At 35.9% G+C, this 15,559-nt stretch overlaps 1 protein-coding gene across 1 annotated transcript; it reads right to left on the bottom strand.

The window, feature by feature from the left end:
* Positions 1–5,181: 5,181 nt before the first annotated feature.
* Positions 5,182–14,580, bottom strand: LOC112500338 (probable leucine-rich repeat receptor-like protein kinase At5g49770). The gene is made up of 20 exons (XM_025103809.1): positions 14,504–14,580; positions 14,266–14,365; positions 13,686–13,809; positions 13,527–13,598; positions 13,358–13,432; positions 13,207–13,278; positions 12,970–13,131; positions 12,821–12,895; positions 12,666–12,737; positions 12,234–12,305; positions 12,075–12,143; positions 11,923–11,997; positions 11,754–11,825; positions 11,540–11,674; positions 10,929–11,410; positions 10,618–10,776; positions 10,398–10,534; positions 10,106–10,325; positions 9,771–10,006; positions 5,182–5,675 (listed from the first exon to the last, which is right to left on the bottom strand). The coding sequence occupies exons 2-20, from the start codon at positions 14,339–14,341 to the stop codon at positions 5,199–5,201; spliced, it is 2,862 nt and encodes a 953-aa protein (XP_024959577.1). The 5' UTR covers positions 14,342–14,365; positions 14,504–14,580; the 3' UTR covers positions 5,182–5,198.
* Between the last annotated feature and the right edge of the window lie 979 nt (positions 14,581–15,559).

The following is a 15,559-nucleotide window of genomic DNA, read 5'->3' as shown; positions in this document are numbered from 1 at the left end:
AAAAGAGACATTTAGTACAATAGGCCTAATCACCTATTTATACTAGAAAGCTAATTAGAAGATAACTATCTAACAAGACTTTTTAGCTAATCTTCTATTTACAGATAACGTTTATCTATACTGTAGATAAGCTTTAATATTAAGATAAACTTGAAGTGTAGCTGTCGACTTTGTCATCTCCAGCTGTCTTCCATTGTATGATGAATCATCCTTATCTTTAAATCTTCATCGTATGCCTCTGGATGATTTGCTGAAGAATTCTCTAAGTGTTTTTGACCAGAGGGGCGATGAAGATGCTCTTTCCATCGCATCCCTGGTCGTCCATCGGTCCTCTGGTTGTTCACCTTAGCCAATTCTGCCTTGATGTCTTCATCGGTCTTCTAGTTCTTCATCACTTATTGTTTTTCATTACTTTTTCACTTTATGAATTATGGGGTTTAACATCTGTTGTTGTATGAAAAGAGAAGATTGTTTTTGTTCTACATTCGAGGGGAAAAATATTTGGAAGATTTTCTCAAGAGAAGATAATTTGAAGATCATAAAGAGGAGAATGTTAGAAGATTAATTTGAAGATTTTAAAATTCATAAAGTGCTTAAAGTGTCAAAGTTTCAAAAGGGATACAAAGAGTACAAATTCTTTCAAGCCTAAATCCAAAGGGGGAGAATGTTATGATTGAATTTTAGATGTTAATTGTATTCATATTGAAAGATTATATTTGTATTTCTAGAAAGTTTGACTTTGCATGTCATGGGTTTGACTTTGTAAGTCATGGGTTTGACTTTGACTCTTGTGTATTTTAGTTGACCTATAAATAGGTCTTGTAAGGGAGTTGTAGAAGTAGAAAGAGGAGCTTAATTGTAACATTACGTGTAATATAGATTTTTAGAGGAATAATATACACATTGACCAGTTGACTTTTTCTCTCTAAACTCATCCTATGAAGATTTCCATTTACCTTGATGTTCTTAGTGATTCTTGAAGATTGATTGAAGATTGGGACTATCATACTGCCAATATGGCAATTATGTTTCAAAGTCCCCAATCAGGTTGGATCATTGACTCTGGAGCTAACCAACATATGACTTCTAACTGTTCAAATTTAGATAATGTTGTTGATGTCACTGATCTAAACCTTAAAGTCAATCATCCCAATGGGACTAAAGCTATAATTAATAAAATTGGGAACCTGAAACTATCTAACAATGTTACTCTTTTTGATGTGTTTTTTTTCCGTTTTCAATTTATATCTTTTGTCTGTCCACAAGTTCGCTAGGGATAATAAGATTTTTATAGGATTTGATGAATCCAAGTGTAATGTTCAGGACTGTCATCAAAAGAGTATTGTGGGGTGTGACATCCAGAAATTTAAATACCAGGTCAGTAGCTAGATAGCACTTTAGAAATATTATTAACACTCAAGTAGAGCGATTAGAGCTTAAGTAGCTAGAAATCCCGGTAGGTTGCGTAGAAGACACTGTCTTATAAAATGCCAAGTACTCCAAATAATTTTTAAAACTTGCATAAAATATAGAGTCTTCATATTTTAAATATTTTTACTTAAAATTACATTTAAGAAATCTATTTATCTCATAAAATAGGAATGTGGGCCTTTTTCTCAATTTCTCCCAAAAGTACCCAACTTAATAAATTTTGGGCTAAGCTTTTTACAGAAAAAAAATTGAAGGGAGGCCCACTCCATGGCCGGCCCCCCCCCCCTTTTCTACCTATAAAAACATTTCTTGAAACTTGAAACTCTTATTTTCTCATTTATCTCTCAACTTTTCACCTTCTAACTCTCCCTCCATCTTTTTCTTCAAGCAAAAAAATTCAGCTTTTCATTGAGAAGAAAGGGGAATTCAAAAAATAAAACTTGAAGAAATCATCCTCTTTTCATCAAAGGTAAGAACTTGTTAGGATTTTGGTTTCATTTTATGCACTTTTAGTGCCATTTTCTTGTCATTTTCATAATTTTAAGTATGCAAAGAAGAGGTGTTCTTCATTCTAAGTTCTAAGGGTAGATTTTACACCAAAGACATGAAAAAATGTTCTTAATATGGTGAAATCTGTGACCTAACCATCTAGAACTTTTGAAAAACAAGAAAAACCCTTCATTTCTTGCATTTTTTGTGTCTCTTATGGAATCTGAGTTCTCTTTCATTTTTGTTACCAAGAATATTGTATTTTACATATTTTTATTTTAATATTGAATAGTATAATGATCTTCTTCCATAAAATCATTAATTTTGAAATTGTGATGCATAAAAACCCATTTTTGCTCAAAAGGATGACTTTCCTTCTGGACAGATTCATTGCATGTGATTGGAACGATCATATCTGGTTGATTATTGACCCAATAAGTATGAATCTTTTTCCTTAATAATATATAGTGTATTAGTTTTCAAACCCAAGTGGAATCATGAGCAAATATGATATTATGACCTCACAACACCCAAAACAAATTTGGTGTGCAACAGTGGTCGGTCAGAAATTTTATGTCTCATTGTTCATCTATAACTCTTAGAAGACACATTAAAACTCATGAAAATTTATCTCTGGAGTATATCTTAAAGTGTTATATTTCAAAAGAATCTAACTCCACCCAAAAACATGGTGATTTAGGAGTTCAACCGATTTTTACAAAATAAGTGTGCAATCTGTCCAGACTTGACAGATTTTCACATGCATGTTTAAACAACCATAACTCCTGAACTATACATCCGAATATAGTGATTCTTTTTGGAAACGCTAGTATTATGTGTTATCTTTAAAATGATTCATGAATCACTGGAAAATAATAAGTATAACTCCTTCAAAAGGGTGTAACATTAAGAAGGGGTTTTCTGTTTTGAAAGCTGTAATCACTGTTTTGGTAAAATTTGTTAGAGACCCTTCCACTCATCCAAAAATCTTATTTTTAGTCATAATGATCCGAACTCAGTATACTAAAACATATAAAATTTTTGGAAAAATATACTTCTTGGATGGGGGGTGAACCATGGACGTTTTTGAGTCACAAAGATTATGTCAGCATGCATGATTTCTTAAAAACACTAAAAAGTGTACTCTTAAACCATAAACCCCAAAATAAGCATATAAAGTGCTTAAAACTCGATTTTATTCTTAAAGACATAAAGAGGCATTATATAAGACGTAAAGGTAGAATAGTAACCTTAACCTTTAAGAGTTTGACAACCGTTCGTTTTCTATAGGAATTCTCTAAAAGGACTTTACCAAGGTACACCCATTCGATCACTCAACCATCTTCTCCGTGAAAGAAAGGTGAGTTTTCACAGCCCCTTTTTACTATTTTTGCATTTTTGGGGGAAAAACACGTATAAAAATAGCTGTTGATTGTATGAAATATACAATGTGATTAAATCGTAGATACAAATTGATTTTATGAAATTTGCAATAAGAAGAAATTGTGAATACGAGTACTAACACTATGTACGCTAGTAAAAGTTGTGTTTGGGTTAATGAAAAAGTCCCACTGGTTACACTACTTATTAACTCGTATGAGCCGATAGTTTAATGGATAGCGCTATTTGGATTGACAATCCCCCACCTTTTATTGACGAGTAGGGGTGCATTTAACTAAAACACGGGTTCTACACATGTGGTTTAAACACCACCGGTAGTTCGGTATAAAGAGCGTAGTTGTCGCAGGTTTAGTAGTGGCCCAACACTTAAAAATTACTTGGAGTACATTGTGCCTCGTTAAAAGTGCTACACGTATGAAAGTGGTTGCTAGTATGTAAAAAACTTTCTCGAACTAATTATTGCATAAAGATTTTGTTGTACAATGAAAACCTGTGAACTCACCAACTCTTTGTAGTTGACCTTTTTTTTCCTTCATGCTTTTCAGAAAATAAGTAAGTGATGTTTTGAGCATGTGTGTGCAACGACATCAACATTTCAACCTTCCGAACTAGTTTGTGTTTGCATTTTGTACATCATTGACTCCTTATGAGAGCAGTTTGTTATGTTTTTGTAAATCATGAACTTGTAATTTATATATTTCAATTATGGTGTTATCTATTACTTGTGCAATGAAACCGTGAGCTGTCATATCTCGTGTTTCCACTTTAGCGGGGTGTGACAGATTTGGTATCAGAGCCAAAGGTTATAGAGAATACCGGTTTTCCAAACCTCAAAATATAACCAAATACTTTCAAAACGATTTTTAAAATGATTTTTTTATACGAAGCACGTCACTAGTGTAACTGAAAGATAAGTGTCGCGTTATTATACTTCAATTAAACAAAGCCTGATCACCTATGTTTAATTCAAGTATGTATAATGGGAGACTTGAATCAGTTAGATTGAAGAGATACTCCATGCAGATGCGTGCTATCTCCATGCAGAGATACTCTAACCTTGAGATGTGTGCTATCTCCATGCAGAGATACTCTAACCTTAATCATTACGTGCATACGTAAAAGAACACACACACATCTAAGAACACAATACGCTTATCTTCAAGCAAGTTAGAATCCCTTTTTTAAGTATTCTAAATAATTCTTATCCAGAAAGAACTCATTTTCTTCTTAGTCTTAAACAACAAATCTTTTCTCTTTGCTAAGAACATTTGTGTGTAACTTACATTGTTTAGATAAGTTATCTTTACCTTATCTTATTCCACATACAATCTGTTTTGATCCTTCTTTATCAATATATATTTTTCATTTGAAAAGTTTACTGTGTTTGTATTCATCCCCCTTCTACAAACTATTTCTAAATATCTTTTTAGACCCTAACAGGACCAACACTATTACCCAATAAGTACTAACGAGGTAACACTTGTCACCCTAATCACTTACCGGGTAAGATACTTTGTCAGTAAAATGACACGGTAAGGTTGTTGGTAAAGATTATCGACTGCCAATCCATTATCCATTGTGGTATAATGAACCAAACATATTGAGATTAAATAAATAACAAATATGTTATGCACAATGATGACAAAAGGATGTTACCCATTAGAACAACCAAAAATAATAAATATCTTAAGCATAATAATGAGAAAAGGATGTAAACAACAAATACAATGAGTTCAAAGTTGATTACATGTTTCAAGTATATTTGTCCATGTGGCTAGAACTCTATACTCGTATATAACAAGCAATTTTATATATATATATATACACACATATAAATATATGCATATTGGTTTGCCTAGTTGTAAAATCGAAAAATCTTACTTGGGCTGCAACTTTTTGGGGAGAAAACCTCCGCTATAAGCGAAAAGGCTATCGTTACTGTAAGGATGGTTGTAGTCATCGCTTGTGCGTTCATAACTTGCGGAAGTTGACGATGATGATTCAGTGCCAGGGTTAAGGCCCACTAATTCCATAATGCTCTCAAGCTCTTTCACAACTTCACTCATTGTTGGCCTTTGATTTCCCGTCTCTTGGACACATCTCAATGAAATATCCACGAACCTCTCCAAACCTTTAAGTTGGCTGCTCAAACCAATGGTCGGATCAAGGATCTCGTGTAGGTCGTACAGTTCTTTACTCTTGTTCATCACTTGTTTCACTTCCCTCACAATGTACTTGCCTTTCTCTATTGGATTTCTTGCGGTTATCAACTCCAACATCACAACTCCAAAGCTATAAACATCACTTTTTTCCGTCAACTGTTGAGTCATGTAGTACTCAGGGTCCATGTATCCCTGCATCCATCGATATGATCACAAATCACTATTGATTATTCAAATACTATATGTGTTGTAAGGACACACTATATAGAGATACGGATACATACCATTGCATATCAGACTATTAGATTCTAAAATGTGGATGATATAGTGGTGCATTCAGTTGTGTGTGTATAATATCTAAACCAATGGAACCCTTTTGAATAATCATAGACTTCAGAGTATAAAGACATATTCAATAAGGAATGAGAGGAGGGCAGATTAATAAGATAAAGATAAAGCAAGTCTTGGATAAGTCATAAGTCCTCAAGTTTACATATAACTATCTTATGTTTATTTTAATTGTTTTATTTGGTTTTCTTCAGGATCCGTTTTATTCTAGGAGTCTTTTACTTAGTTTAGATACCTTCATTGTTTAGTTTTTTGGAATATAGATCAATTTATTATAACTCAATTCTCTACAATTCAATAGGGAAAGACTGCAGCCTATCGAAAGCTGTAGGGTTTTAATACTCTAATCTTGGCAACCTTTTATCGACTCTTATCAAATTGGTATCAGAGTCTACCGCTGCTGTTCTGGATTAGTAATCGTGTTACTATCCACGAATTACTGTTCACTATTCACGAATCACTGTTCACTGTTCATGATCACTATTTACGATTACTATTCACGCGATAATGACTCGATCAACAACATCGAGGATGGACGAGGTGGAGGGAAGCTTGGGAACGGTCCAAGCGAAGGTGAACTCGCTGAAGGATGACATAAAGAATGTGATCAAACAAATGGAAACAATGTTGATATTGCAAGAAGAAGGGCTTAGGAGAACAGAGAAGAGCTGGGAGAGGATGAAAGCGAAGACAGTGGACAACCAAAAAAGGCGGACTATCGTGTAGACAAAAACTACGATACTGGTCGGTTTCTTGCAATAAGGGGGAGGAAACTAGACGGTTGGATATTAGGGCTGAAAGGTATTTCACTCTTAATAAACTAACCAATGAAGAAAAACTAGAAGTCTCGGTCATTGCTTTTGAGGGTGACGCCTTGTTGTGGTTCTAGTAGGAGAATAAAAGGAGACCCGTTAGGCTATAGAAAGAATTAAAAACATTACTGCTTCATCAACTTAGACCAGCGGGGCATGAATCTTTATGTGAGCAATTCTTGGTTGTTAAGCAAGACGGCACGGTGGCAGAATACAAAAGAAGGTTTGTTATGTTGGCAGCCCCATGAGAAGGGATTCCAGATGAAGTTTTCGTTAGTCAATTCTTAAACGGGTGGAGTCCACAAATTAGGGCAGAAGTTCGCACCCTCGTACTGGTGGGATTGGGAAAGGCCATAGAACAAGCTCAGAGGATAGAAGAAAAAAACAAGATTTTAGCAAGAATAAATAACCCAAAAGGTAGCTGGTTGAACAAGCGTAATGGAGAATGATTTGTAGGAAACAAGGGATTTGTTGAACCCTCCAACAAGAGTAATGGACAGGGAGGAAAATCTGTCAGGGAATTCAGAAGGTTGTCCGATCAAGAACATCAAAAACGTAAGGCTCAAGGTTTATGTTACAGGTGTGATGAGAAGTATTCTCCGGGCCACCAATGCAAAAAGAAGGAGCTTAGTGTGTTGGTGGTTCAAGAGGCGGAAGAGTACAACTTCGATGAAGATGTGAACATGGGGGAGATGAAGGAATTGGCAGGGTTAGAAACAGGAGGAGAAGTAGAAGTATCATTGAATTCAATAGTAAGACTGTCAACAACAAAGACTATGAAGCTAGAAGGAGAGGTAGAAGGCCAAAAGGTAGTTGTTTAAATTGACAGCGGGGCTCCCCACAATTTTATAGCCATGATGTTAGTTGAGAAACTCGAGTTATCTACAAGAATCATAGAAGAATATGATATCTCAATGGGAACAGGAGAAGCCATGAAGGGACGGGAGTATGTGAAGGGGTGAAGCTAAGTATGCAAGGAATTGAAGTTGGGGAAGAATTTTTGCCCATTAATTTGGGAAACTTGGACGTAATATTAGGCGTTAAATGGTTGGACTCACTAGGACAAACATGGGTGAATTGGCAAAACCAGGTTATGAGATTCAAAAAAGGAGGGGAAACCCTAACCATAAAAGGAAATCCAACTATTGGCAGATCCTTAGTATCATTAAAATCGATGATGAAGACACTAAGGAATGAAGGAAAAGAGGTGTCCATGGATATGGCAAAAGTTGAGGCAACCCCCGTAAGCTCACCAACTCTTTGTAGTTGACCTTGTTTTTATTCCATGCTTTTCAGGTTCTAAGTAAGTTGTGTGGACTTTTGGGAGCATTACTTGGATCAAGATCGATTAAGACAGAGTTTTTGTTGTATTTGAAAATATTTTGTAAACTTGAAATCTTGTCAAGTCGATGAACTGTGTATTTTGAACCTTTGAAAAAGTGTTATTCTTAAATTGTTGCCAAGACTCGCTTACCTGTTACATTCCGTGTTTCCGCTTTAACGGGGTGTGACAGTACAAGCATATTGAAAGGCCTTTAATGGATTTGTTGCGAAACAAGGATTCAAGTGGCAAAAGGCAACTGATGTGGCCTTCAAGGAATTAAAGAAGGCATTGACTTCAGCCCCAGTTTTGAAGCTGCCAAATTTTAGTCAGCCATTTCAAATTGAAACAGATGCATCGGGATAGAGTGTTGGGGCGGTATTAATGCAAGGGGGATAGCCCATCGCATACCAGAGCCAAGTTTTGGGTCAGGTTGCTTGACATAAACACATATATGAGAAGGAACTCATAGCCATCGTATTTTTTGTAACAAAGTGGCGACCGTGCTTGATCGGAAGGAAGTTCGTTATAAGGACAGACCAATAAAGCTTGAAGTTTTTATTGGAGCAAATGTTAAAAGACAGAGATGATGCAATTGATTTGCTACGAATGTTCTTAATGCAAGCACAACACAAAATGAAACAAGAAGCTAATGGGCACAGGAAGGAGGTAAATTTTGACATTGGAGATATGGTTTTCTTGAAGCTTAGGCCTTACCGACATAAATCTTTAAGGAAAAGCAACAACCAAAAGTTGTCCGCGCGTTTTTATGGACCATCTAAAGTGGTAGGCAAGGTGGGAAAGACGGCTTATCGCTCGGAATTGCCAGCATCTACACGACTCCATCCAGTGTTTCATGTCTCTCAGTTGAGAAGACCAATCGGATAGAGCGCCTCGTCAACCATATTGTCGAATCAATTGAATGACGATATGGAAATGATAGTAGAACCAGAAGATGTCCTACAAGTATGAACAACACAGGATGGAAGACAGGAGGCATTAATCAAATGGAAGAATTTACTTGTATTTAAAGCCTCCTGGGAAGATTGTGAAGTGTTGAAGATGCAATTTCCTTCTTTTCATCTTGAGGACAAGATGCAAGTCTTGCCCGGGGTGGGGGGTATTGATAGACGTCAGAGTATAAAGACATTCAAGAAGGAAAGAGAGGAGGACAAATTAAGAAGATAAAGATAAAGCAAGTCGTGGATAAGTCATAAGTCCTCAAGTTTACATATAACTATCTTATGTTTATTTTAATTGTTTTATTTATTTTTGTAGGATCCGTTTTATTCTAGGAGTCTTTTACTTATTAGTTTAAGTGCCTTCATTGTTTATCTCTTTGGAATATATATCAATTTATTATAATTCAATTCTCTACAATTGAATAGGGAGAGACTGCAGCCTCTCAAAAGCTGTAGGGTTTTAATACTCTAATCTTGGCAACCTTTTATCGACTCTTATCAAATAACACTAAATTAGTTCCTACGGTACATATATACATGTTTGATGATCCGTGTCCAACTGAAGTGGGATTCCAACGTCCCTTCAATCGTAGCCTAGACGGTGCATCCTAAAACTGAGGCAAAATAGTTTGTCTGGGTCCTAGATGTGGTAGACCTAGTTCAGATACCATGTGAAGATACGTGGACCCCTTTTGATTCTCTCTTAAAAAGGCCTTTATAGAGAAAGGGAAATTCCTACACACATACATGTTTGATGGTCTGTCTATAGTCGATGTTGGAATCCAACACGATCAAATAAAAGAGGTTACTAACCAAAGCGAATTATGATACAAGTGAAACTAACCATGGTCCCTTTGACTTGAGTGGTAACATGAGTCCTATTGGCATCACTCAATGGCTTGGAGAGGCCGAAATCAGCAACTTTTGCGACTAATCGTGCGTCTAGTAAGATATTATTTGTTTTTATGTCTCTATGTATGATAGGAGGATCAGCAAGATCATGTAAATATTGCAACCCTCGTGCTGCTCCGAGTGCTATTTTGAGCCTTCGCATCCAATCCAACCTGATACCTGATCTCCCTGAGTTGATCACGACATTTGATCTAATTGGTTATTCAATTAAAAAGAAGAAGTCAATAGGAGCCATGGCTATAAGAAAGGGCATAAAAGGTAGAGTACCTAAAAGACTATCCTTAAGAGTACCATTCACGATATACTCATAAACCAGCATCTGTTCACCCTGGTCAAAACAAAAACCGATGAGGCCCACAACGTTCTTGTGATGTACTCTTGAAAGAAGCTCGATCTCAGTTTTAAACTCGAGCCCGCCCTGTGTTGATCCCTGTTGAGCCCTTTTGATGGCAATTAGCTGTCCATTCGGAAGACTTCCTCTGTATACCTACACAATATTCGTTGACCATGAAATTAAAAACCACATATCGACTTAAAAGGTAAAAAAAAAAAAACTAACCATCCCATATCCACCGGCTCCTATGTTGTTAGTCTCCGAAAAATTGTTGGTATATTTCTTAAGTTCTTCAAAGGTGAAGGATTTTGCTCCTTTCAACTGAGGAACACCACCACTTCCACTGGCTGGATCCCAGAGTGCTGCAAGTATTATACCAATTAGAAATGATGAGAGGCCATATTACATTTTGAATTATTAAAATCATGACTATATTTTAATTTACCAAAAGGAGAGGTCTGTTGGGTGGCTCTTTCAGCTTGTCCTTTCTGGCGAAAAGCGTAGACTCCTGCTAATACCAATAATATCACAAGCACACAACCACCAACTATTGATCCTATGACAACTCCAGTGTTAGATGACTTGTGTTTCGGGCTTGATACTCCTGTAAGATGACATGCAAATACACTTCTATGATCAGGAGTTCAAAGCGTTCGCTAGTTTCTATTTTGTTAAAGAACCTTCTATGGAAGTCATTTGTTGCAAACTTATATTCAAGTGCTCCAAATTAAAAACTAGCACTAAATGACCAATTACCTGGCAAGAAATCGTAGTTTTCAGCAATGAAGACGTAGGTGTTGAAATCTTTCTGAGTCTTGAAAGTTTGATTGCTAAGCACGAACCCAAGCCCAAGAATCCCGGTCCTATTAAAATTTACTTCACCAGATGGAAAAACTTCAAGATTAATCACAAGGTAATCATCCAAATTTCTGCTAGGATTCTTTAATGACACCGAGTCTACAGGGAGTTGGGCTTTGCGAAAGAAAGTCATCAACAAATCGCGGAGGGAGTTGTAGACAGTCGAATTTCCAAGGTCCGAGAAGGAAGGTGCTTTGAAGAAAAATGAACCCATGTATGGATATGCACATTTACAGTTGGGGCTGGAAACTTGGCCTGAACCACATGAAGGTGGTACACAGTTGTTTAGTGGTGTTGAATATGAGGTACTTGTGTTCGTGGGAAGAGAGCAATATCCATCAGTCACTCCCGATTCCATACATATTGGATTATCAACCAGTCTGCAGTCATAATTTCATATGTTTTTAGCCAAATAAAATTAAGATTGACTATTGAGATCAAACAGACAACTGAAAGACCTCAAAACACACCATTAGATGTTAAAGGAGTAAAACATTTACAGAACTTACATTAAACTAATATTATATCGGCGTCGTTGGGTGAAGTCCGCAATTTGGTTACTCCGCAGATTAACAAGTTGAAGTTGGTTGCTGGGGTTCGAGCTAATATCTAAGGTGCCATTTAGTCTGTTGTTGCTTAAATCGCTGTCAAAAGACGCGTGCGAGTTATCAGGCTTCAGCAAAAAATAACAAATTGATAATCTAATAATGTCTATCAACTCACACATTCTGCAACCGAGGAATGCTGAACAAGGCAGCAGGCAGTTCTCCTCCAATGTTTGTACTTTGCATCTTACTGCCATAACAACAGCCAAAAATGAATTAATTAGCAATTCCCAGGCTCTCTTTAGGGCCAAATTAAGAAGCTAAATAATTCAAAACACTTTGCTTACAGAGTTGTCAAAGACTGCAGAGTTGAAAACCATAAAGGAACGGTCGACTGATCAAACGTATTATTGCTTAAATCCCTGCAAATGTGCCATGACATCGATGAAAGTGACCTCATCAAGACTGGCAAAAAGTTGGATGAAGTCTTGGTACTTACAGATAGTTGAGAATTTGCATGCCGGTGAGATTGGGTACAGGGCCGGTCAGTTGATTGTTTGATAGGTACCTGAGAATCAAATTCATCGAACATCATAATTTCCTCTATGCTAGAATGAGAAATAGTAAGTATACCAAGGGTTCAAAATTGTGTAATTACATCTCATTCACATTGGTAAGGTTGTTGATGTTTGATGGGACATTGCCACTCAAAGAGTTCCTATCAAGTCGTCTGATCTCCAAAACAACACATTCCCGGTTAAGATGCAAATAAAATAAAAGATCCCAAGTAAGACTTTTTGGCAAAGTAGTTGTTAGTGGATAAACTAGTCAAGGTTGGTAAAAAGTAGCTAGGAAGCTACATAACAATGTAAAATGACCTAATAGAACATGTTAAAAAATTATGTGTGTGAAATATAAGAGGCATAATCGGAATAAGTGAAAAAAGCCCATAGAGAAGCTTATTGAAACGTTATCTGAAGTAGTTGTTTCAAAAAGCTAGTTTATGGCTTACCAAATGGTGTTTTTTAGTAAGCTCAAAAAATAAGCTAGCTGATGGTTGTCAAACATGGCATAAAAGTTGGATACTCACACGACCTCGAGAGACTTCACAAGTCCTAGTGTGAGAGGAATACTGCCTGTAAGCTGATTCTTTTCAAATAACCTGGTCAATAAACATAATGGATAAAGTTGATTTCTCTTATGATAGTTTACGTTTGTATTATCATTCATTAGATAAAAACATACAGGTGAATCAGAATCATGTTTGAGCTGAAGAGCCGAGGTGGGATAGCACCTGAAAGCTGGTTGTCTCCTAGGTGACTGAAACTTCAATAAAACATAAACTGGTTTTGTTTCATGAGCGAATTTAAGCTGAAAAAAGGGCATAGACGTACAAGTGTTTTGCACGAGTCAACATATCAAGACCAGGCGTTCTCCCATTAGAAACAGGTATACTCCCAGTGAGCTTGTTTTGGGTGAGATCCAGCCAATAAAGATTCTTAAGATTACCAATGGAAGCCGGAATGGGTCCAGTGAAGCCATTTGAATTCAGAGACCTACACGTTACAGATTGTTGAGTCAAAGACATAGGGGCAGATAGTAATTGGTAACATATATGGGAAATTTCTTACAAAATTGTAAGCCTCTCAAGATTTCCAATGGTGTCCGGAATTGGACCAATGAAACTGCAACCAACTACGATTCTGGAAAACAAGATCAAACATTTAATTCTAAAAGACAAAACCCGAATAGTTTTATCGAAGTGATGGTGAAGTTACATACAAGTTTGTTAATTTCCTCAATTTACCAATTTCTGGAGTGAGTGATCCGGTCAAACCCTTATTGTAAGATAGATCTCTACATAGACAGACATGAGTAAAAATTTCTGGCACTATAGAACAAACAGGTAAACTATCATAATTACAATTACTCAACATATGGAAGAACTTACAGGATCTGCAATTCAGTCAACTCCCCAATGTCTCCGGGGAGCCCACCGGTCAATTGCATGCTTGCCAAAGTTCTGAGAAGTTGAATAAAGAAAACGCAAGCAGAAACTAATGAGATTTTCTGTTTGTAAATCACTTGAAGGTGAAAAGGAAGGACTTACATCGAAGTCACTCGATCGTTGGTGCAGGTGATGCCATCCCAACTGCCACCACATGGGTCGGAGCCATCGTCCCAGTTGGGTGGTGTGTTCTGCCAAGCATCCTTGAGAGCCAGCAGAGAAACACCTATGCCATACAAGTTTAACATCCCAATCATATTTCATTTCTCTTAGTTCTCTACCATACATAAATAACTTAACTGCAACAATTTATTTGTTAATTTTACTAGAAAAGTAAGCAAAAACTGAAAGATGAAAGAAGCAAAATTTGTTCATTCATCAATAAAACTCGAAAACACCTGGGTCAGGATAAACTCGAGTTCAAGACTAACCCTCCCCTCTTGTTTCTTCTCTCTCCCTCACTTTTAGAACAGTGTGGACCATACAAAACCTCAAAAGCAGAGAAACTACAAACTATAAAACTTGTAACAAAACGAACATCAGAAACAATTGTAGTTTGACCAATTTCAACATGATTTTCATAGCTAGGAAAATGATCAAACACATGGTGTGCACAATTCCATCACCATAGAATTGAAAAGAAAATTACTAGAAATAAGAGCAGTAAAATAACTGAACTTACGATCTCTATTCTGTGCTGTAGTTATCCAAATTTGTATGAATATGGTTACAAGTAATTGCCCAGTTCTTGCACCCATCTCTCAATGTAAATGCAAGAAAACCTGAAACACACGAACCAAATAATGCAGGTTACAAATGACAGCATGTTCCTGCCATTGACTTAGTATACAAGACTTTGATAAATTGATTGATTTATAATTCTAATACAATAATAATATGAAAGAATGGCTGGGAAAGACATGGTCAACTGGGTTGGCTAACTCTTTCTTCAAGTTGCAGAGTGAAGCCCCAATCCTTTGTAGACATGTGTCAAATCTTTATCCCGATTTTTGTACTATTTGCAGGTAGTTGTAAGATCAATCTCCTTCCGCAAGTTCAAGATTACATTTTATGAAGGAAAGAGTGGAATGCATGTAATATCATATTTATATTGCTATAAAATGCATAATATTATACTTGCCCTCTGTTTGACTAATAATTGAATTTTCTTTTTCTATGTCATGTAATTATTTTTGAAAGTTCTCCAAATGTATAGAATTTTAGACTCATGTTTTTTTTCACATTACATAAAATTTTGAAGAATCTGTTATAGTAAAATTTTGCTTAGAATCATCAACTTTTTTCCATTTTCAAGAAGGTTTTGGAGGATATGTAGAAACAAAATTGTCTAAAATCTTTATTTTCTCCATTTAAAAAAAATATATTGGAGATGTTTTTAATATTATGTGATCATTGTTAACAGGTAAATGCATAAATTGCAATATAATAAGAAGATAAAAACATGTTATCTTTGGTGCTAAAAAAATAATGTTTGATCCAACATTAGATAAAAAAATTCATTCTATTATAAATGTTTGGGTTCATTTATGCACAATTCAACTCATTTTATGTGATCTTGAAATTAAACATTTAGGAAAATCTCGTATACTTTTAGAGGACTCATATAGATAACTTATCGGCAGGAGCAATAGTGACCTAGAAAATTTTCAAGTGATGACGCCATTTGATTATAAAAATGAAGTTGTTGATATATTTTACAAAAACATCATCACTTTGTTGGTTAGTTCCTTACTTTTTATATGTGAGGTCCTGTATTTGAGTAGTTAATCCTAATTTTTTTTTCAGAAATATAAATTAAAAGTTAAAAGCTATGAAAATGATACAAATAGGATATGAACATGTGTCTGGAAGGGAAAAAAAGACTGAACAAACCAACTCTATTAAAACAAACTTGTGTTATTATTGCAGTTTCATGGTTCATATGGTTGCACCAAAAAAAAAATCTAGTGGTACAT

The sequence above is a fragment of the Cynara cardunculus genome (assembly GCF_001531365.2).
Source record: "Cynara cardunculus var. scolymus isolate 2C chromosome LG 17, CcrdV1, whole genome shotgun sequence".
Lineage (NCBI taxonomy): Eukaryota > Viridiplantae > Streptophyta > Magnoliopsida > Asterales > Asteraceae > Cynara > Cynara cardunculus.
Note: the sequence above shows the minus strand (reverse complement) of the source record. Positions and strands in the feature narration are given on the sequence as shown.

Excerpts from the sequence above, each read along its gene's own strand:
- LOC112500338 (XM_025103809.1), bottom strand. The coding sequence starts at position 14,341 with ATGGGTGCAAGAACTGGGCAATTACTTGTAACCATATTCATACAAATT. Across the intron at positions 13,132-13,206 it reads CTTGAGAGGCTTACAATTTT|GTCTCTGAATTCAAATGGCT; the intron begins GTAAGAAATTTC and ends TGTAACGTGTAG. Across the intron at positions 11,826-11,922 it reads CTGCAGTCTTTGACAACTCT|TAAGATGCAAAGTACAAACA; the intron begins GTAAGCAAAGTG and ends TTGTTATGGCAG.